Source organism: Apus apus, chromosome 9 (genome assembly GCF_020740795.1).
Source record: "Apus apus isolate bApuApu2 chromosome 9, bApuApu2.pri.cur, whole genome shotgun sequence".
NCBI lineage: Eukaryota > Metazoa > Chordata > Aves > Apodiformes > Apodidae > Apus > Apus apus.
In genome coordinates, this window is record NC_067290.1 from 3,934,931 (window position 1) to 3,957,408 (window position 22,478).

At 43.0% G+C, this 22,478-nt stretch overlaps 1 protein-coding gene and 1 non-coding gene across 3 annotated transcripts in view; both read right to left on the reverse strand.

Annotated features, from left to right (window-relative positions):
• The window catches only part of IARS1 (isoleucyl-tRNA synthetase 1), a 103,060-nt gene extending 83,785 nt beyond the window's left edge, over positions 1-19,275 (reverse strand). Inside the window, exons 1-7 of one of the 2 annotated variants that reach the window (XM_051627497.1) lie at positions 19,201-19,275; positions 16,677-16,767; positions 13,921-14,045; positions 13,233-13,389; positions 12,659-12,778; positions 9,689-9,771; positions 1,014-1,131 (exon numbers count right to left, since the gene is read on the reverse strand). In XM_051627497.1, coding sequence (XP_051483457.1) covers positions 1,014-1,131; positions 9,689-9,771; positions 12,659-12,778; positions 13,233-13,389; positions 13,921-14,039 — 597 coding nt within the window. In that variant the 5' untranslated portion in view covers positions 14,040-14,045; positions 16,677-16,767; positions 19,201-19,275. The remainder of the gene's footprint in view (positions 1-1,013; positions 1,132-9,688; positions 9,772-12,658; positions 12,779-13,232; positions 13,390-13,920; positions 14,046-16,676; positions 16,768-19,200) is intronic. The other variant, XM_051627496.1, reaches the window with a different exon arrangement.
• Positions 15,982-16,116, reverse strand: LOC127388489 (small nucleolar RNA SNORA84). The gene has a single exon (XR_007890391.1). It is a non-coding gene; the product is annotated as a small nucleolar RNA SNORA84 (small nucleolar RNA).
• Positions 19,276-22,478: the final 3,203 nt, after the last annotated feature.

Here is a 22,478-nt window from a genome sequence, read left to right on the forward strand (position 1 = left end):
AGTAAAGTACTCATACTTATACTCTGACTCAGTTGTCAGACAGTCACAAATATTGAGATCTCTTTGCAGGTCTCATTTTCTTAAATCACAAAACCTTTATTCTTCAATACAGTCAGTAATATTGAAAGCTCTAATACCCGTGGACTGTGTGGTACTACAAGTCCACCTACACATTTGCTTCAAAACCACTATTTTTGGCCAGCAAATAAGCCCCTTTTTAGGCAAGATGTAAAAAAGACCATATGTACAATCTGTGCTAGCTCTCAGCTGTAACAATATAAGTGAAAGATTTATGATATGAGGATATGGAGGCCTGGATGGGGATGGGAAAGGATTACAAAACCTCTGTCCACAAACTAACGCAAAACTTGGAAACCTGGGACGTAAGTTCTGCCTTCGCATACGTGAACACAGGTTTGTTGCAAACGAGAAGCTGCACCAATTCTATCTACTAATTCAGTTTTAAAGGAACATCTTATAAAACATAGTATGCCATGCATTACAGTAAGTTAAACATTTCTTGCAACTTCTCCATCTAAATTAATGATTCTTAGAAGTGCTATTATCCTGCTGCGCTGCGACCAGTCTTTGACAATTCTTATTAATTCCCTCAGAAAAGATTTCAACTCTGCTAAGAACCTTCCTCCTCTCAGATCTGTACAGAGACAGCTGCAGCTCCCCTCTAGGTATTTACCATAAAAACCCAACCCAGAGCAGTACTCATCCTGAAAGACCAAGTTAGTAATTTACCAGAATAAAACAAAGTATGTACTTTATACCTCTATAAGAAGTAACCAGAAAGAACAGGGGAAGAAGGCTGAGTTCAAGCAATCCAAACAAATATAAAAAAATATATAATAAAAACTAACCCATGTACCTACATTTTTATTATCAATTTGGAGTGTAGTAATATGCTTATGTATCAACATGCAAAAAATACTAAAGCTTTCCAAATCCAAACTGAGGACAATAGGGAAATGTGATTGCAGCAGGCAATGTACACACAGACTTACCTTGTAATTCTGATGGGACTCAAAGTTTGACAGTGGGGTGTTGCATGCAGTTGAAAAAGGCATGACCTTAACACCTCTGTACACCAGTCCTTTGTCATACAGCTGCTTGAAAACCCACCTGGAAGTGAACAAGGAACGTTGAATAGCACTTGGTGTTTCAAATTTAGCAGATCAACTGCAAAATGGGGTTCTGCTCTAGCCAGAGTGCCATCCTGAATGATACTTTTTTTAAACAATCAACCATAAGGTAAAAACACTATCTGCAAGTCCAAAAGAAAGACATAAAATTACTGCAACTATTTCTGGCTGCTTTTTAACTTAGGAGAAATATACCAGCTTGGTTTTCCAGGCACTGCTTACACAGCACATAGTATTTGAATGAAACAAATTTCTGACTAACCCTTTTCGAAGGTCTTGAACGTAAAGACCACCTGAAATTTGAACTATTAACAAGGCTAAAATCAGTCATAATTTAGAGAGAAAACATGTAGTGACACAGCTCCTCACTTATCATATGATCTTAAGCACCTGCTACAGCAACCAGTCCTACTTCAGAGAGATGGATACAGGTTAGAGATACCTGCAACCCGCCTCGAGTGAATCCTGATCATCTGAAAAGCCTTTTTCAGAAGAGGGCACAGCTCACCATGCAAAGTAATTACCTTATTTCTATGGTCCCAGAATTTACATTAATACTCTCCTTTATTAGAGCTCATCTCACTCTGGTCTCAGTTCCTGTCCATGATCACAGCCTCACATCAACCTTTAACTCTGCTTACGAAATCTTCAATACAGCCTGTAGCATATTTGGATCCTTATGTCTTTTTGACATGAAGACAGCACATAATATTACAACATGATAAACTGACTCTATGCTCAAGATGAACAAAAGCTGGAAGAGAAATATACTTCACATAACAGCTCATCAAGTGTCCACACGATGAACAAAATCCTATGTTTCTCTGTTCCTGAATACTGGCTGAGTTTGCCAAAGGATCATCAACATTTATCAGCTTATCAGGTCTCACTGACTTGCATGCTCAGTGGTATAGTCTGCAGGTTAACTACCTTAAAAGCAAAGGCAGAAGGAAGCAAACCCGAAATAATCATGCCAAATCCAACTGTAAAATCAGTTTCTGCAGAGTCTGGTAATTTCAAATTCCACATCTAAACTGTTAAACACTGCTGACTTAAAAAACTCCTTTACTCAAACTATATTTTCAAACCATCTGGATCACTTTTCTGGGTCCCTTTCCAGATAAATAGCTCATTGCTAAGCAACCAACCTCATCCTGGCAAGCAGTGCTTTTTTTCTGCAGGCTGTCATTTTGTGCTTGAGAATGTATACCTGTACTTAAGTCAGTGTCTTGCCTTCTGTATTTGAAATCCTAATCTACAAGACAACATGCAAGTAGATGATTGTACCGATTTCTATCTGCAGCCTGAAACAAGAACACCAAAACATATGTAACTGGCTTGTCATGGTAGTCATACAGTATCTTCATCAGAATTATTATTATCCTGCAGATCAGAGAGTTGGAGAAAATACAGTCATATGGAGAAGACATGAAGTCCACTGAGATTCATTGATGGGTCACTACTAAGGTCCAAAACATCCTTCAAGTGGTCACTAACATCAGGAAAAATAAAGATGGACATCTAAGATGGATCAAGGCTGAGACCCTGAGCAGCACCAAATTCTGCCACAAAGAAGCCAAACCCAAATGTCTTTCACAGTTGTGCACTCTGATAAAGGTGCCTTACCTTTCACACACAACTCCAAAGGAACTTAAAGTAACAAATGTCACCCACAGGCAAGTTGTAGCTGCCTGACCCCTAACCTGAACTCAAAACGCAGCAGGGAGTGCATCTGTTTTTCAGCAGAGACTGTATCAGCTTGAACTTGCATAAATGTCAGTCTTTTATTCAAAGGGATTTGTGAATAGTTACATCAGCTTAGAGCATATACATTGGAGCTGCCTAACTGAAGAAGTTTTCATGCAAGTTTTAAAATATGATGGGTTGTTTTAATGTATGCTTACCATTTCAGAGCATAATTAATGCAGACCATGACAAGTGACAGCATTTCTACTGAAGGTGTTCTACTTGCCTTTCAAAACCAGTTAACTAAAATATCTATAGAAAAAAGCTCCACTTTATCTCTGCGTTCTAAAGAACACTGCCTACTAACACCACAGAAGAAAACTACTCAGGAAACACTGAATATTTAATTCAGCTGTAAATATAACCGTAAACTTCAGGAAAGGTGAACACTAGATGAAGCTGTCAAGTTAAAAAACCAAGCCAGCATCTCCCTCTTGTGGTAATTCCGCCCTGTTGCAAACCAAGTGCTCCCCAGTTGTTCCACTGCTGAGCTTCAAACCACATCAGTCTTCAGAGCTCGCATTAGTCCATGACAACTACTTCCTAGTAGTTTATCACAACCTCTACTCTCAGACAGCATTTCCAACATAGTAAGTAGAATTATGACTGAGCCAAGGTTGCTGTTTGATTCAATATTCCTCATTATCACTACAAAAAGCTGTTATCATCCCACCCAAAACAAAGCAGCTGCTAAAGATGAACCTAGTTCTAACAGCATGAGTCATTTACATGTATCATATTTTGCTTAAAAATTCAACACATGGTATTTTGTACAATAACCTATGAAACATTTTAACCCTTATGTTTGCAAAATGTTGACAATAGGCAAGAAAGGGGCTCTAGGTTTGCAAGACAAATGCAACAGTCCTTTCTGAAAAAGAGTAAGCTAACAAAACCACAGAACTCCCTTCTATGACAAAAGGGGAAAGTTTACTCATAGAAGTTAGAAATAGAATCTCACTCCTCATATTTTGCTACATTTCTGCTCAAATGGAAATAAATTCAGTTTGCATCCTCTTGGTTGTGGGAACTGCACTTACATATTCATTTCCTTTACTCAAGAAAAATGGTTAGACAAAAGATATTCCAGTCAACAGAGAATCTGGTCCCTAAAGGTGTAGGTAGCTTTAAAAAAGCATAACACAAAACACACATCTGTTGCTCCTTAAGTGCCACATGGGCATGATACAACTGGTTCAAGCTCAATCAGTAACCAAGACTGTGAGTTACTCTCTCCATAGGCATAACTTTCAAGAAATTCAAATTTTGCTACAATATTTGTTGATCCAAGTCACAAACAGACACTGCAAACAACACGTGGGTATAACTAAACTCCTACAAAGGGAGTTTTTGCTTCCACAAAATAAGTCAATGTAATGCTCAAAATACCCCTGGCATCCCCCACGAAATCCAACATCCCACAGCAGAGGCAGATTTGCACAGCAGATGCAGCATCCCTCCAACAGATGCAAAAATCAAGTTTCCCTCTTCAAGCACATACATTCACTTCATATGGAAGAGAAGGGATTGATCTGAAAGCTTCTCAAGTTCTGAATGTCATTTATTTAGGGAATCAAGGGATTGTAAGTGATCAAGTGGTTCTGTTTGCAATGACTCAGAAGCTAAGGGTTTGCTAAGAGTCTGGAAACTCCCAGCCTTCCAGAAAGTTAAAGTACTCATTACTAGTGTTGAGAAATTACTTTCAAGCTCATATAAAGTGCCTTACCCTCTTCTTTTTATTAAGAAAAAACAATCCCAATAATTGTAAATTCAGATACTGGCAAAGACTAAAAGTAAGGTGGGCAAAACTTCACAGCAGCAGGATCCAGAAGCACATGATTTCAACACACCCATGGCAGTCAAGATGAGGAACAAAATTCTTCCTGTGTGCCCCAGTATCAGTTCACGTCAAGCTAAAATGACAAGTTAACAGCCTCTGTAGACTTAACAACAACAACAAAAAATAAATCACAAACATCACACTATGTAAGAAGCCATGTCACCTACACAGTTCAGTAAGCAGACTGCATACAGACAGCATCATAAGCAGCAGAGATTTCTGAGAAAAAAAGGTTCTCTTGTGACTTATTAGCAATGCTTGAAAGACAAGAGGAAATAAAGAAAGCAATGATCAAAAGCAGAAACACAGGGATAAAAAATAGACAAAAAGAAAAACAGTACTCAGACAACACTGGGCATGAATCAGAAAAGCATAAATATAAGAGGAACATTAAGTCCAATAACAAACACAGAAAACATGTCTTTAAAATAGCATATTTGAAAGACACCTTTATAAGAAAGATAGGAAAAACATATTTTCCGGGGCACAGGAATCATTAGTACTGAAGTTGTCAAAACTTATGTTCAACTATCAGTGAAAGCTTCAAAATCCCAGCATAGAGATCATTCTCCTCCAGGGCTACCCTTGAAGCCCTCAACTAGTAAAAATAAGGGGATTTCTGGATGTAATCTTTGGATCAGTGTGTTGAATTATTCTGGACCACACCAGAAGTGTAAAATAACCATGAAGCAGAAAAAACAAATAACTAAAACTAGACTTACCCCCAGGACCATTCAGCTAAGTAGGAGGTAAGTGTATTCCTCCTTCAAAATACAAGTAAAGACACAAAACAGCAAGAACCTGAATGGTAGTAAAATGAGGACTAGAGCCCTATATGCACAAAAGAAACAAAAGTATGAGGAAAAAAAGAGAGAAAGCCAGTAGAAAAATGAATAGATTTCTTACCAAAAATTATCTCTCTAGTAACCCTGGAAAAGTAATGGAATACACAAAATACCACAGTGATTATTCCTATCAGGACCCAGAGGCCTGTTGTTCTGAAATAATTCTCCTTTAGTGTGGGATAACCTGCATATGCAGGAAACAAAATTAAGTCAGAAAACAACTTTTACTGCTTACACAAAAAAAAAAAAAAAACACAACAAACCAGTTGCCTTGATCTTTACAACAAACCAGTCCTCCTCTCCATGGGAGGCTCCCATTCACCTTCTGACTGAGAAGGGCGAAGCCAAACACCAACATCAGTGAAAGAGCTCCTCTTGAAAACAAAAGCAAAGCTACACACAGGGAATCTGGCAACTCAAGGCAAATGTTCCAGTTCCAGGAGCTACCTACAGCCTCTTCAGCTGCAGAAGAGGAGCCACAGAAGGACTGTGGTGGCACCCTGAGCCTGAAATACCACAGAACATTGAAGCACCAGGCTCGGAGGCTGAAGGCCACAGCTGGTAAGGAAGGACGGAGAGGTCCCCTCCTAGTAACAAACCTAAAATGAAAACTGAAGCTGGAGCAACCAAGATGGGTCCAATGGAGGGAAAACAGAACTGTATTAAAGGCCTGATCTCCAAAGAGAGCTCCATACTGCATTTTTACAGCAAACAGAGCAGTTTCCAGCACACAGGCATGATCTCAGACATGTGAAGTACCAATTTTCTATGGTAACTAGGAATGTATCTCTCTCTCCCCCAGCCACTATCTAGTGTTACCACAAAAGGACTCAAGAGTATGTTCTCAGGGTACAGAAGCAGCCAAGAAGCATTTCTACCACCTGCAGTTTCATATCATACAAGCAAGTCCTTCAAAACACAGAGCTTTCCAACGTTTTTAAAATTGCATTCCGCTCAGTCTGCAATGGCTGGTGTAGCCATGAGGTGGAGACAGGAAGCCGTGTGACTCACCCCAGCGTGCCAAGGAGGCAATTAAAACCCCTAATCACCAGACTCAGAAACATGTCACAGCTGTGACCCCAGAGCTATTATTCCCCTCCTCACCTCAGCGCTTCAGTTTCCTCAGCCATCAGGGAGCACTGCTCTTGAGGTGCAAACTCGCAGCCGGCCTGCGAACTGCACAATAAGCCAGCAGTGAAGACAACAATTCACTCCCTGAGGTTTTTTTTTTTCCCCCCAAAGCTCATCTACTTCTTTCAGACCAAATGCAGATCAGTAAATAGCTTAGATCACATCTAACTGCTCTTAATTTCACTGCCTCCAGCTCATGAGCTGTACAAAAAAACCCAAGCAAGAATATATTGCATGTTTGTTCCATGCCAGCTCAAGAACATCATTCTCATTGTACTTTTTTCAAAAAAGAGGGTTATTTTTTCATTGAGATTCAAGCCAGCTGAAGGATGGATTCATGTTCTAATTCTGTAGAACTTCTAGGAGTTCTAATTAAAGACATGAAGAGCTGGCTCTATCTGCACATAAGGAAGCAGTGCAGTATTTTGCACTTCATGACACCAACAGTCAGTATTCCCCTGAAAAAAATCTGCCAGGATGCCACAAATTTATCACTGCATGAAGTTTTCTTCTAAGTCAAGATTTAGCAGGCTGAAAATTCATTCTACTCTGTCAGCCATCACCTGGCACAGGCACCAAAATGCTTACAAAGCAGCCATTTCCAACAAACTCATTATAAAAAGAATGCAGTCTAGCATCCTGAGCTTGTACAGTATCCTACAAAATCAGGTAATATTGACAAAAAATATATTTGATGCCCATGTCCCAAACTATTACAAGTCTAAATGATTTGGATAAAATCAGCCAGTAGTGCAAACAACATTTATTACAAGTATTACCTCACTGAACTCAGTATAAACACCATGAATGAAAACATCACGTTTCACAGAAAGCTAGAAATTCCAATTGAGATCCCCCCAAAACTGCAAGACTCAGGAAAAGCTAGAGGCAAAAAAACCCAAACCAAACAAAACACAAAAAAAAAAAAACCCGAAACAGCTCCACACCAAATCAAACCCCTAAACAGCTAAGTTTATCTGGTCAAAAGACTAGAGACCAGATCCTCAGCATATTTTAACCACAAAGTGCCATTATCATTATTATCATCATTATTTTTCTTCTGGTTAAAGAGCAGCATTCTACTTCCACAGGCAGAACAAAAGAAATAAAAAACACCTCAAAACCAGCTAAAAACACTGGACAGGCCTATATGGTCACCAGGTAACAGACAATGCAGAAATTAATTTGCGTTTTTCTTCTGTACTGGACAGTAAAGTTTTAGAACTTTTTAAATTAAAAAAAAGCAAGTCTTATTTAAAAATATATATATAGAAAAGCACACCAAAACCTACTATTCAAATGAACGCTCCTAAGGGACACAGAACATAACTTCAGTATAAAAGATTTTCAGTCTGATGATTGCTCAGGTAATGATCTGGGGTGGGTTTTTTGGAAAACTACAGTATCCTGTGAGGAGCAGCACAGCACCTGCAGTGACAGTGCTTTCTTTAAGCACCATCTCCCTCAGCCTCGAAACAGGCATCCTGCATTCTTTTCCCAGTGCCCTCCTCCACCCACTCTATACAAACACTGGTGCTTCCACCTCCTGTTCCACTGCAAGAGCAAGCTGGCACAGGCATTCCCACCTGCCTCTCCAAGACCTGGAAGAGCTTCCAGGAAACCAATTTTTTAAAAGCAGACTTAAAAAAAATATATTTCATTACATGACTACACAGAAAATTAATAACATCAGGAAGCAAAAAAAAAAACAAAACTAAGAAGCTGTCTGCCTGTGTACTTCCTAAAATTTCATACCAGAGATTTCAGATCCAAAGTTGGTATTTTAGAGTCTGAATCCAAAGCAAGCATTAGAGGAGGTAACCTCTGCAAGGCAGGTGACAGCCTAGGGGTTCTCTTTCAAAGGGGAAAAACAAACAAGCAAACAACACCACACCAGAAAAGGCTAAGGCTGTTGAGAGACCCTACAGCCAGTTCTACTCCACTTTGTTTTGTACATGGTCCTTGGAAGATGCTAGTTAAACAGGATTTAAGTTGCCATTAAGTATTGTTACGACTTACAAAAGGAAGGTTTCTTGTCAGTCTTTATCATTGTGCAAGGTTTCTTCAGCTAAGTTAAACACCTGTTCCCTTCCCATCATCTTTTCAATGCTTATTGAAAACTCACTGGCACTTCAGCCCTCTGCAACAGTTCCAGAATCAACTAAATGTTGTGTCAAACCTTTATCTTAACTATACATAACTATACAATTAAAGGTTACTAGCAAAACTAACATTAAAGAACATCAGTAATACTGTGATATGCATACAGTTTGCTCTTCCCTGGCTTTTTGTCAGCATATACTCTGCTAAACCTCTACCAGCAATTCACTTTGTAATTCTATCACCCAAAAGACTCAACATTGCCTTTTCTTCACCCCTTTAGGTCAATTTTATTATCCTTAACCTGTAAGGTTGTCTTATCTTTTGGGATTCCAACAGCACCCTGAATACATTGCCAAAATTCCCAAACTTTACTTGGCTCTGCACCAGGAGTCCAAGACAGTTGTCAAACTATGCTGCCAAGAAAAAGACAACAGCAGATTCCCAGCCTCTAATTTCAGGCTTTAGGAAAAGGTTTAGAAGTAAAAGGAGTTTGGATAGTTTCCCACTTGCAGTGACAGTGTGGAGAACATCAAGAATGTAGAGATATAATGTAATTTTCTAAACCAAGAAAGGAATAACTAGTAGATCTTCAGAATTGCTTTTAAACTCACATGGAGCAGTAAGGTTTAAGGACTCACTAAAAGCAGGACTGTTGTACCTTGTTTTTCAAACCCTACTATCCTGAAGAAGAAAAAAGTAGGTCCCTTTGACATCAAGACACTTCATATTACCTTCATTACTCTGCCTGCTCTTTATCTGAATTTGGCATGTTTCAAAACAGTTCCACTGATGTACGGACCAGCATATGTTTGCAATAACTGAAGTCTTCACATTTCAAATTCCTAAAGTACATATGCAGGGTAGTAACTTACCAGACAGACTCCATGAATTCAGGATAAAGGGTTTTATAGTCATTTTTAAAATCAATCCAGCGTCCTAATCTGGTAACGTTGAACTGTTAAGAAACAAACACATAGATTGAAAGGCATCCTAACATTAAAGCTCATGACACATTTCCAGTATTTATTAAGCAAAACAACTTGATCTTTAAGTGTAGTGTTTGTCCCGTGTCAGTAGAACATCTATGAAATATTTTAGCCTGACAGTAGTTCCAGACACTGTATTTAAACAGGCAAAAATAGGCAAAGAATGAAAGCATGAACATAACTGTTTAGAACCAAGGTCAAACAACAGGCAAACATGTTCAAAACTTCTCAACTGAAATGGTGGATCATGTGGATCATTCATCAAATAGAAATGGTTGATCATTCAAGGTTCAGCCGAGGTTCAAATGCCTGAAAACTGCTTTTGATTACAGTGGTCTCGCTTCTATTTTTAAAACTACTCATTGCAGAGACAGTCAAAATCCAGAACACACGGCCTATCAGCTTTCAGTTATATGAAAACATGATGTAAGCTGAAGACCAAGAAATGCTGAGAGAAACTGATATGTCACAAGAAGTTATCAAAACTATTTCAGGGCCAGTTGCCTTATTTGACTTCCCAAAGCTACAACAGGGCTGGCAAAGACCACAAGACTGACAGGTGCTAGTCCCTGTCGCAGGATAGATTATGGTCACATCCATTGGCACAGAATATGAAAACCAATAAGTAATGTGCCAGCTATGGGATTCACTTGGACGAGGACTCTCTTGCTAATTTCACAGCTTCCAGAACCTCCAGCTCTGCAAATAACCAAGCCCAGAGACACCTGTCCTGCCACTGTTAGACACAGACCATGCTGAATGTCAAACTAATAAAGTGGAAACAAGGCAAATTAATTCTCTAATATTTTCACATAATACCCGAGTTCATGAAATAGAACAGTTCTGATTCTGATCTTTAAGCCACTCTGACATTCCACGGTAAGATCCAAAGCCTAGGACTGATTACCATCAGGATCCACAAAGTCAGAGTATTATGTGTGGTCTCAGCACTGAAAGATGTTTCACATCCCAGGAACCTTTTGTATTTTTTTCATAAGGTTCAAACACTTGGTTGCCACTCCAGACAGAAAATAAACACTACTTCCAATAGGAATGTTGGGAATTCTTCTCCTGACACTATCCAAAAAGATTTGAATTTATTACCAGCCAAATAAAAAACCAAGGTAGTTAGATGAATTTAATTATTTTAATTAGTAAACTAAACTATGTTTGTGTGTAGAAATACACACACATACATGCACAAGTTTATGCACAAAACAAAACACAAAACCCATTTACCATCCAAGAGACTGTTTGGACTAATCAGCACTGCAAAAGTACCAGTTGCTGAAGACACAGCAAGTTAAAAGGAACAACTATGGAAAACTAAATGGGAACCAGAAAGAATCTTTCTATTCCTAGAAGCAACAAAGGATCATTTATGATACTTTTGAAATACAGAATTTCAGAGTATAGATGAATAATTGCATATTTGGAAAAACCAACTCTGTGCTTTCATCTAAGCCCCTTGCTTAGATTTCAGCCACAGTTACTCTAATAAAGGCAGCTGAAGTTTCTTAAATGCAGCTGTAGTTTCTTTGGATACTAACCATGACTTCAAAATGCTCCCAAGGGCAAGAGACAAGTGATGCTCAAGTAAGAAACTGCTATTTCAATCAAAAGGAATCTAGCAGAAATAGAGAATATACAGGGAATTCCAATGAGGTAGAAAAGCTTCTGCATGAGGAAAAATTAAAGAATTAGGACTATTCTGCCAGGAAAAATAAACAACTGATGGTAAGCTAAAGGTTTGCTGGAAGCAATATTCTAAAAGAGCTCTGGTTCAGACTATGTGTAGAATGCCCTGACAGACTGTTTAGAGGTCATCACTATACCTAGATTCAAACTGTTGCTAGAGAAACTAATGAGGAGGAAAATGTTAGTGATTATAAACTAAGGGGGGGGGAAAAAAAGGCCTAAAAAGGCCTTGTGGCACAAAGGCTAAAACATATGGCTTGTTCTTCCATTTTTCCTTTGGCATTTGCTACTGCATGCTGTCACTGTAACACAGGGCAGAGCTAGGAAAGCACCCAGGCCCTCCTCAGCTCTGGGAAGCTGCAAAGAAGAGTCATCACTTCACAGACCCATCAGACTGACAGCAAATACAAAATGCTGGACTAAACGTACTTTGTTATGGACACAGAGCTAAGGACAAAAAAAGAAGCACTAGGTTCATTCACAGGATTAATATTATTCAGTTAGAAATAAAACCTTGTACTTCTCTTGAGGAGATATCTAACCCACCTCCTTGAAACAGTTCCCCAACCCCAGGGGTCTGCACAGACCTATGATCTCCCTGTCACTAGATTCATAGGATGCAAAGTTTAGACCAACGTTTTCTAGGAACACTGAGGGTTTACCACACCTATTCTGACACAAAATCTGGTGCTAGAATTTCTGGTGTTCCAGAAACACAAGCTAAAGCCCTACACTTTGGCAATGAAAACTGAAAGGGGGAGGTGCCAGAATAACAGGGAGGTTAGTGGCCATTTCTTTTATTGGTTCTGTTGGAAAAATCAAAGTCAGAGCTTACTTTCCATTTTCTCCATAAGACAAGACACAAAGAAAGAGAACTTGTGCAATGTCTCTATTAGCTGTTCAGTGTATCTAGTTAGTCAGTTTGAGCTCCAGGTTACCTTAAAGTAACCTACTGATATCACAGCAATCTCCCTGTGCTGAGCCACAATGTTGTTCTTTTTGCTGCTCTGTCAGGATCACCAGTGAGTAACACACCAGCTAAAGACACAAGATTTATGCACATCAAACAGAAGGATGAAGCTCTCCCCAGCTAAAAAAAGCTCCTGCACACATACAATTAGGAATGTAGAGCAGAACATGCCCTGAGCCTTCACTTACCTCCCACTCCTTGGCGTACCTCATGACAATGCCCCTGCACTGGTTGTTATATGCTTCAATCCCCATCTTTGCCACGTCCTCTGGTCCTCTGATGCCCAAAGTCTTGTCAATCTCATATTCCTGGGAGCATGGAAAATAACCAGACAGAAAACCTGTGCTGTCATCAGAAGCTTTCAGGATTTCACTGGTTAGCTGATGTATATTCTATGCATTCTGATGAGACTAAAGGGCCTCCTTGATCCTTCTGCAGTTTCCCCAGCACTGCACCTGAACTAAGCAGGGGTTTTCAAGGATAACCCTGATGTGATTGTTTCTTTACTACCTTTAAATAAAAGAGTTTTCTGAAATACATACCAAATAAATACATGTTTATGAAGAAAGTGCTGGCAGAAGGGCAGGTGACCAGCAGGAAGTACCTGAAGTCACCACACATGCAAAAGCCAGAACAACACATTGGACAAAGAACTTCAATTTCTTTTTTAGCAACCAAGGCATAAGAGCCAGAAAAATCAGGGATAACAACACGGAAAGAGGAACCAACAGAAATATCTGTAGGCAGATTTATTACACATACCACAGGTAAGCCATGGCAATCCCAGCCAAATCTTCTGTCAACATGAAAACCACTCTGATGAGCAAATCTGGTTACTATATCTTTAATGGTTCCTGCAAGAATGTGGCCATAGTGTGGAAGCCCAGTAGCAAATGGAGGGCCATCATAGAAGTTGAACCTACAATACAAGACAACACTCTTAATTAAATCAAAACTGAGCATCAAATCTTTAAACAGGGTAAGTACACTTCTCATATACATGCTTCTTATGTCTTGCTAGGACAATATTAACTACTTCCTCTTCCATTATCAGTCAGCACAGGCATCATGTTGGCAGTGAGACTAAAGGGAACACTTCAACTCATTCAGTTCCTACTGACTGCTGGTTCTACCAAGATTACTCCTGGAAGTACCAGCAAGCTGCTTCACAGCTGGCAGACACAGGGAAGAGCTGTCCTTCCCTACCTGCTGATTTCTTTTATAAACCCACCAAGCAAGAAATGAGAAGTTTATTACTGCTGTTTGTACACTGGTGTTTCTTCACAAAGTGAAATACAAAAGGTAACTGAACACTAGCCCAGTCTGCTATCTGCAAAGGGAGCAGCTGCTGCTACAGAACCCAGACAAAAAAACAAAACAAAAGGTAATTATAGCTCAGCCAACCCTGCACTGTCACACACAGTTGCTACAGCTTTTGGCAGATTCTTACCTAGGTCTGCTCTTGGATTGCTTTAGGCATTCCTGGAAACAATTAAGATTTTTCCAGAGTTCCAATATCTTCTCTTCCTCATTTGGAAAACTTATGTTTTCTGGAACTTGTTGAACCATTCTTTCCTAGCAACAACCAGGCAGAGAAAAGAAAGATACACATGGAATTGAAGTGAGGAAAAAAAACACAATTCACTGTCTTACAAATCCCTGTCACCAAACTACATCTGGGTTTCTCCACGTGTAGGCATGGAAGAAAACTCAATATTCTAAACCAAATAAAAATAAAACTAATTGTTTTTACAGACTAGCACCAAAGTCTTGTAACAGGGAAGGGGTTCTCCATTCACTGAGCTATGGCCATTGTTTCTTTTAATGCTTTTTGTTTCCTTTAGAAAACAATCAAAGGGTGACATTTTTTGGTTCCAAGTTTGGGGTACTTTTTTGAAAAGTTTCCATGTCCAAACTGGCCTTTCAGCATCAGTCTATGAACTATCAAGACTGACTTTAAGTGCAAGAACTAAATAAATTAGTGAAAAAGAGGCTCCTTTTCACTGTCCATCTATTCCTACCATCTAAAGGCTTAAATCAGGATTTTTTTCCACCTAGCTAGGCCACCATTCCCAGATGGACCTAAAACCAGTTAGGCTTCAGACAGCAGTTGAAACATGTGGAGAAAAATTTGAACAAGCAGGCAAGGAAAAAAGCTCAGAGGCCTCAGTCATGCATCTTATAAAAGATCTCACCTCTAGAGTACTGGTAAAACTACTAGATTATTTTTTTCTCATTTTACAAGTATGTCAGAACTAACCCACAAGGGACTATTTCTTTTCAGCCATTTCCTGAAGGTCTTTTTTATTTGTTGGGTTTTGAAAGAGACATCAGAGCCCAAAGCCATTCTTCAATTCTGGGAAAGCCACGGAAAAGGATGGTTGGGCTCAGTGATCTCAGAGGTCCTTTCCAACCATGACAATTCTGTGATTCTGTGAAAATCACTAGAGCTGTCTTTGCAACACAGAGAGTTCTCAGCATCATTAGAAACTACCTGGTGTTCCAGACCTGGTATCTAAATGCAAATTTAAAAAAAAAAAAAAAAAGCTACAGACAAGTACTAAGCAAAAGCTCTGTGGAATAAGAACATTGAAGCAAGAAGTTCCTTAAGAGAAGAAAATAAGTTCTGGTGGTTGTAATAGATGACTGCACAGATGAGCTGGCTCTCCTACCTCTTAACTTTAGTGCTTGCTGCTCCTTACCACTAGAAAACTAGTAGTGAAAACTACAATAGCCTCAAGTTGTGCTTGGTGTAGTAGAACTAGAAGGAATGGCACAAGGACCAAGTATTCTGATTGACTCAGGTCTGTCAAACAGCAACCATAAGCTACAACACCTCCAAGTTACAGCTGACAGGCTGCTTAGTAGCACTAAATTTCATAAACCCTTCCTTAAGTGAAGCCCAGAACACCACAGAAATTGCTAGTTCAACGCTTGAACAAACAAACAAAAATGTCCCAAAACAAAAAATACAAACAAATTCCACCCTTCCTACTTGTGGTATTAATCACAGATCACTCCCTGCACTAATAAACCCAAACAACCAAATAACACAAGATATGGATTCAGAAACCTCCAACCTGACCCACAGGTGACCCAGCAGCTGGAGGGGGAATCAGAAGCCCAGGTGAAACACACAGACACAGCCTGGGTGTGTTCTTAAAAAGGCACTAACCAGTCTTAGCACAGCAAGTTCCAGTACATGCAACCTTTTCATCACCATCTCTCAAAGCACTCAACAAAGCAGTAATTAGGCCATGCTGTTTCTCAGTCATTTGATCACAGCCCCAAGACCCCACCCCCCCCAGTGCCAGAGACAATGCAGATGATGAAAGAATTCAGTCATAAAGCTCATTTCCTGCAAGCTGCTTGACTGGAGGCCTAAGGACCAGCACATTTTACCTAGATCAAGCTCAGCCCTGGCAATTTAGGGCTACCTGCAAAGGTTTTGGCAGCTGGCCCAGCTGTCAGTGCCTGTCATCTCATCAATTCAATGCAGGTGTCAGGCTTGGTGTGTTCCTGTGACCGGGCTATGGAAGCTGCTCAGGGATCACAGATTCCATGCTTAAATCACAGCCTCACTTTTGGCCCATTTCCACCAACTGAAGCACTGTACACACAAACCAGTGTCCAGTAACCACAGGGCACAAATTCATACAGCCTCTGAGCAATATTCCAAGAGAAATTTATTATGTCAGAACTGGAAAAATATCACCTGTCCGAATCCATATGGAACAGTCACTACAGATCCATTCTTTTTTCAAGTAAGAATTTTAAACAGAATGACTTAAAAGACAAACCCCATTTAAATTTATCCATGGCTCAACCTCAGCTGAGCAAACAGCAAAGGCTTTTGTGTTCTGGAAAAGGCATAATCAGTTTATAGACAAAGGCATGAATTATTCCAGGTACCTACAGCCAAAAAAAAAGTTCACTGCTGTAAGAAATCAAGGTATTTCAAATCAGAAAATAAAAAAAGGACAAGGCATTACTTTGAACACAGAGTGAAAACATCACCAGTGATGTTACAGAAGTGATGACACAAACACATCTAGTGAGAGAAAACTTTTCGACAAGACTCCAAATTTACATACAGATTAGTCAACACAAAGGGTTTTTTGTTTCCTTGTTTCTCTACTCATTTACTGCTGAGCAGTGTTGATAAGACAATGCAGCACTGGGGAACAGTTATTGTTAAGTACTCACTTCTTCTAAAAGCTTCTAACATTCAGTAGGAAAGGCATCAAAGTTTGGAGGTTGTACTGCACCAGCCTCAAACTCCTGCTGGGCTTCTGATCTAGAAGAAGAGATAAACAGCCATTAAAACCATAAAAGCAAGTCAAAAGGTGGGGGGTTGCATACTAAGATATTTAATATTTAATTCTTCTGTTAAAATTCTGTTCAAATGACACTCTGAAGGAAGCAAACCAGTATCTGGAAAATACACTGGACTTAATAAGCATCATGTATAGACAGATAATTAAAGCAAAGTGCATTTCAGGATGCTGCTCATTTTGTTGATGGAGAAACTGAAAAGGTTAAGAACCAGTATGAACTAAAAGCACCCAGAAAGGTCTCCTCATTTCAAGGAGTTGATGGTCAGTCTCTCATCCTTCCTCCTGTCACCTTCTCCCACAAACTGTTCTGTAGATCTAGGCACAAACTCCCTTCCAGAGAAGAGGAGGAGCCTCCTTTCTCCCTCTGCCTTCCCCAAAGTGAAACACAGAACTGAGCTCCCCGCTGCTGCCTTTCTAGGCACTGTGCTTTGAAATAGAGCAATTCCTGGGGTAACAATATTCTCAACAGTTCATCTGATGATCACAGAATCACAGAATCTTAGGGGCTGGAAAGGACCTGGAAAGACCATCCAGTCCAACCCCCCTGCCAGAGCAGGGTCACCCAGAGCACATCACACAGGAACGTGTCCAGGTGGGTTTGAATGTCTCCAGAGAAGGAGACTCCACAGCCTCTCTGGGCAGCCTGTCCCAGGGCTCTGTCACTCTCACAGGAAAGAAGTTCTTCCTGATATTCACATGGAACATCCTGTGCTCCAGTTTGCACCCACTGCCCCTTGTCCTGTCACTGGACATCACTGAACAAAGCCTGGCTCTCTCCTCCTGACACTCACCCTTTACATATTTGTAAACACTGATGAGGTCACCCCTCAGTCTCCTCCAAGCTCAAGAGTCCCAGCTCCCTCAGCCTTTCCTCATCAGGGAGATGTTCCACTCCCTTCATCATCTCTGTGGCTCTGCCCTGGACTCTTTCAAGCAGTTCCCTGTCCTTCTTGAACTGAGGGGCCCAGAACTGGACCCAATATTCCAGATGTGGCCTCACCAGGGCAGAATAGAGGGGGAGGAGAACCTCTCTAATCACCCATTCCTAGAACAGATGGAAAGTTTAAAGCAAAAGGAAGGATGGATGGGAACAGACTAAGCTACATACAAGGAATAAAACACAGAAACTTACACAAGGAATAAATCTGCAACACTCATCAGAGACCTGAGAATGGGCAAGCAAAAGCAACCCAGTCGTGCACACCCATCTTCAAAGTCTCTTTGCAAACTGAATCATCTCATCCTACTCTAACTGGCACTTTATATAAGCCCCCAAATAGTTGGACAAATAAATAAAGCTGCCACCCCCAGGACCAGCTTCCCTAATCACAATTTCTAAGTATAATTTCTTCAAGGAAGTACTAAACCCCACTGTTCTCTTTGCAGGAGTTTTGGGTTTGACAGCAACATGGAAAAATTACATTTACACCTTATTCATGGCAGGCTAATAATGGCCTGTTTATTCCAGTAATTGAGCAGTTGCAGACTTTTCTTACTGGGAGCAGGTCAGAGCTAAACTGGGAAACAAGGACATGAGAGCTTCCAATTTTTGCACAGGTGAAGGAAATCTGCTCCAACCCAGGCTGATGCTTGAGGAGGTGCTAAGGAAAAGGTATCAAAATTCATAAAGTTCAATGTATCAGTCAGGATGAAACACTACCCTAGACAGACTACAGACTGTCTGTCCCCCAGCAAATGTCTGGTTTGATGTGGAAAAAGAAAAAAGCCAATGAGAAGATTGCCAAAGCAGGGAGCAGACTCACAGCCTCATGCCATGCTTAGACTCAAAGACACTTCACACTAGGCAAGAGCTCAGATCTACCCTGTATCTCATGATGCCTTCAGCCAATTTTTCCGTTGCCTTCACCCTCCCTTGAGCAAAAGTGTAAAACTGTGCGAAAAAACCCCCAACAAGCCAGGTTACTTTGAAACAGCTTCGAAGCACGTGTTAAAGAGGTCAGGAGCTGCTGCCAGGTGAGTTAGCAGAGGCTGCTGGTGCCTGACAAGTCACTTCCCAGGAACGCCAGCAACAGAGCTGAGCAAAGAGGCTTCCTGTGCCACAGCGCCCGAGTCTGCCTTCCCCAGAACCGCCCCTGCTGGCAGAAGGGGCTGGCGGCGACTGCTCCGTTCAGCTGATCAACGAAACCAAGTCCTCGGCGGGCACCGAGCCCTGGAGAAACCCGCGTGAAGAGACCCAGCTGAGCTTTACAAGCGCCCGCGGGAAGCGATGGCTGCAGCGAGGAGGCCCGGGCGGAGCAGGGGGTCTCGCACGCCAACGGGACGCGGCGGCTCCAGCCCCGGGCCGGGCAGCAGGGGGGGGCGGCCGGTCCCCGGGCAGCCCCAATCCGCACGCACCGCCCCCGGAACCCCCCTCCCCGCCGCGCCGGGCTCACCTCGCAGCCCCGCACTGATGCAACCGCGGCCGGGGAAGCGTGACAGGAAAGCACCGGCGGGCGCACCCGGCCCCGGCGGCCAATCAGCGCGCGGCACACTCAAGATGGCAAGAAGGCGGCCTCTCATTGGGCGGGGCGCTCCCGGAGGCACGCCACGTGACGGCGGCGCGGGGCAGGCAGGGAAACCTTTCCCGCCCTCCTGCCCTTCCCGCCCTCTCATTGGCTGGGGCGGGCGGGGGCGGGACCTGGCCGGGGTGGGCGGGGCCTGGCCGGGGTGGGCGGGGCCAAACCCCGCCAAGCCCATCCCAGGAGCTTGAACTTCCCTCTTGCCAAAGGAATAGTCTCAAATACATGGGAATACCAGGTTTTTAAGGTCGAATAAAGCAGAATTCCACTGCTCTAACCTCCTACATTCCAGCTAAGAGCAAACCAAACGGGGATGGGCTCACACGTGCCAAAGGGAACTTAAGAATCTGAAAAAGTATTGGGTGGGAAAATAGAAAACATTTCCACCTGAAGGAAGCGCTGGGAACAGCTACAGAGAGGTTCCTGACAGCACAAAATAAAAAGAGAGCCCAGGGAGGTGCCAAGGGAGACAGTTCCTCTGCACATCTGCACACCTGAGCTCACCGACAGCCCGAGCAGCTGAGCTGTGATGATTTGCAATCTTGAAACGTCCCTAACAACACAAATGCAGGCAATGGATACAAAGCTAGCATTTCATCTTGATTTTCAGGGCCAGGTACAAGATCAAGGCACTGGTCCACCCAGCTCGTGGGTGAGGGGGCACATCCAGGTGAGAAGTGTGTTGTGTTCCATGGAATTCTGCCCTGCTCAAAGAAGCACGAGGCTGGTTCTTACATGGAACTGACTGTGTTGCTCCAGGGTAACTACAAGGGGAACTTCATCTGCACCAAACTGAGAGAAACTGCACAGAAAATGTGAGCTGAGCAGGACTGATGGATGCCTGTGCTTGGCAGGAAGGAACCTGGAGTATAAACATGATGCAAGGATTCCTGGCTGCGTGGATCCGGGATGTTCTGTGCCCGGGAGGGAAGCTGGAAATAACACATAGTGCTCCCTAATGCATCCAAAGAGCTATGGGAAGGACTGTGACAACTCAGAACTAAAAGGAGGACTTGGATTCTGCCACCTGACACAGAGTTCCTTCAACTAAAGTGTTTTGTCATGTTTTGGGGTTTCTGGTGTGTTGGGTTTTATTTTTCAAAGATCTAATAAATGCAATTGAAGATTGAAGACAGGTAGGCAAGAGAGGAAGGAACAAAATGCAGGAAAGAGTAACTAATTCAGAGATTTTACTCATCTGAACATGATGGACCTTCTCCATACCCAGGAAGTTTTATTCTCTATGCAGACAGATGGATAATACTTTCATGAAGCCTTTAATTAAAACAGTGGCTTCCATTAATTTAGTTTGAACTTTTTTTTCCCCCAAGCACTGTAAGATTACTTGAAAAAAAATCCCCAACACTTCGTGAGGCCACTTCATGAGCTGTTCCTTTATAAAAATACACTTTTAACACACCTGAAAGCACTGCAGCCTCTCCCTGCTTTCACATTCCTTCAGATTGCAGAGGCTGCTTTTTTTAGACAACTCTAACTTGTGCCTTCTCCAGTGCCAACTCTTTTCAATTTTAGGCTTCAGTTCGTAAAACACACAGCTGATAAGGCCACTTGACTTGAAAATGGAATCACATTTCTGAATGAAATATAAAACACTGCTTAAAAAATACATACTTCAAAGCAATGAAACACAAATGCTGACAATTTCTTGTGACTCTGCTGTTACCACACATCCAGATTGCCACCTTCTTTCTCCCTGTGTGTTTTGCACTCCTTTGCCCTTCACTAGTAAATAACCATGAACTGTTACCTTCATGGAAGTCTTTATTCATGCACAGCCTCCAAGTGAAACCATCCGGACCACAAGACTTGAGCTTGGTTTTCAGAAACCAACTGACCATAACAAAGAGGGGAGTAGGGGCGTCACTCTCATACTGTAGTGCACACTGAGGACCCCCCCCAAATAAAAAAAAACACATCAAAAAAAGGGTTTGAAAACCGGGGGAAATTTTATCAGAAGGCTCAAGGCCCAGCACGAGGAACTGGGATGGTCGCCAAACTGTAACAATGAATGTCTCTGCTCTAATTTTCCACAAAATACTGCTTCAACGGCAGTGACTCACCTGGAAAAAAAAAGGTGGAAAAGAAACAAAACCCACGAGACTTCAGGATGGGGCTCCCCTCCAGCTCAACCCTCCTCACCCCTCGGCTCCTCTCTCGGGTGCAGGCCGCGCCTGGGCCCCGGCCAGGCCTCGGCGGCTGCCGCGGGGCGGGGACGGCTCCCGGGCCGGGCTTGTACCGCCCATCAGCGCCGCCGAGGCGATGCCCTCCGGCTCCACCGGCGCGGGTGTCCTTCCCCGGCCCTGCCGGCGGCCCCGGGGCCGGTGCTGGGCGGTGCAGGCCTCCCCTCCCCGCGCCATTTTGTGGGCTACGGCGGTTTAGGCAGTTTACGTAGCGCTGGCGCAGCGGGGAGCGGGGCAACTGCGCCTGCGCAGGGAACCGCGCGCAAACGGCCTTCGTGAATAGGGGGATGAACAACGCGAAGGCGGCCGGAGCGCTGAGCCAAACCAAAACACGCCAGACGGGGGGGGGGGGTGCGGAACGAAGCCCGGGCTTAAAACCCGGGAGCCATCTGCTCGCCGCCCGCCGCGGATCGTCGTGTTGTAAGAGCGCTCGCACGGAGCGCGGAGAGCGAGGTTTGGCCAGGACAGGTTTGCTCCGGAGCGGCTTCGTTTACCTCCCTCCCCTCCCTCCCCCCCCGCAGAGCGGCGGTAGTTGGACTGCGCCGCGAGGCATAAATAGGGGGTGTGGAGGGGCGCGTCTCCAGTCGGCGTGGGGCGGCGGGCCGTGCTGGTTGTCTGCTCGCCCGGTGGCTCAGCGCCTTCCCCTCGCTTCTTCGCCTTCCCGGGCCTTTTTCCGGCCCGCTGTTCCCTAGCGAAGCGCTGACAACCCGGTGAGCAGCCGGCCGGGCAGCAGGAGGGGACCATCTCTTGGAGGCGGCAGCTTGGAGCCAGTCAAGCTGCCCCGCAGCCCGCAGCCCTTCCGCCAGGCTATGCGCTGCCGACGGGCCCCGCTCAAGAAAAAAACAGAGCGGATCGTCAAAAGGTAGAGGCGCCCAGGGAGGCACCCCCGGAGCGGGGAAGCCGCGAAGGGCTCTTGCGAACCGGCCCGATCCACCCAGGGGAGAGGGGCAG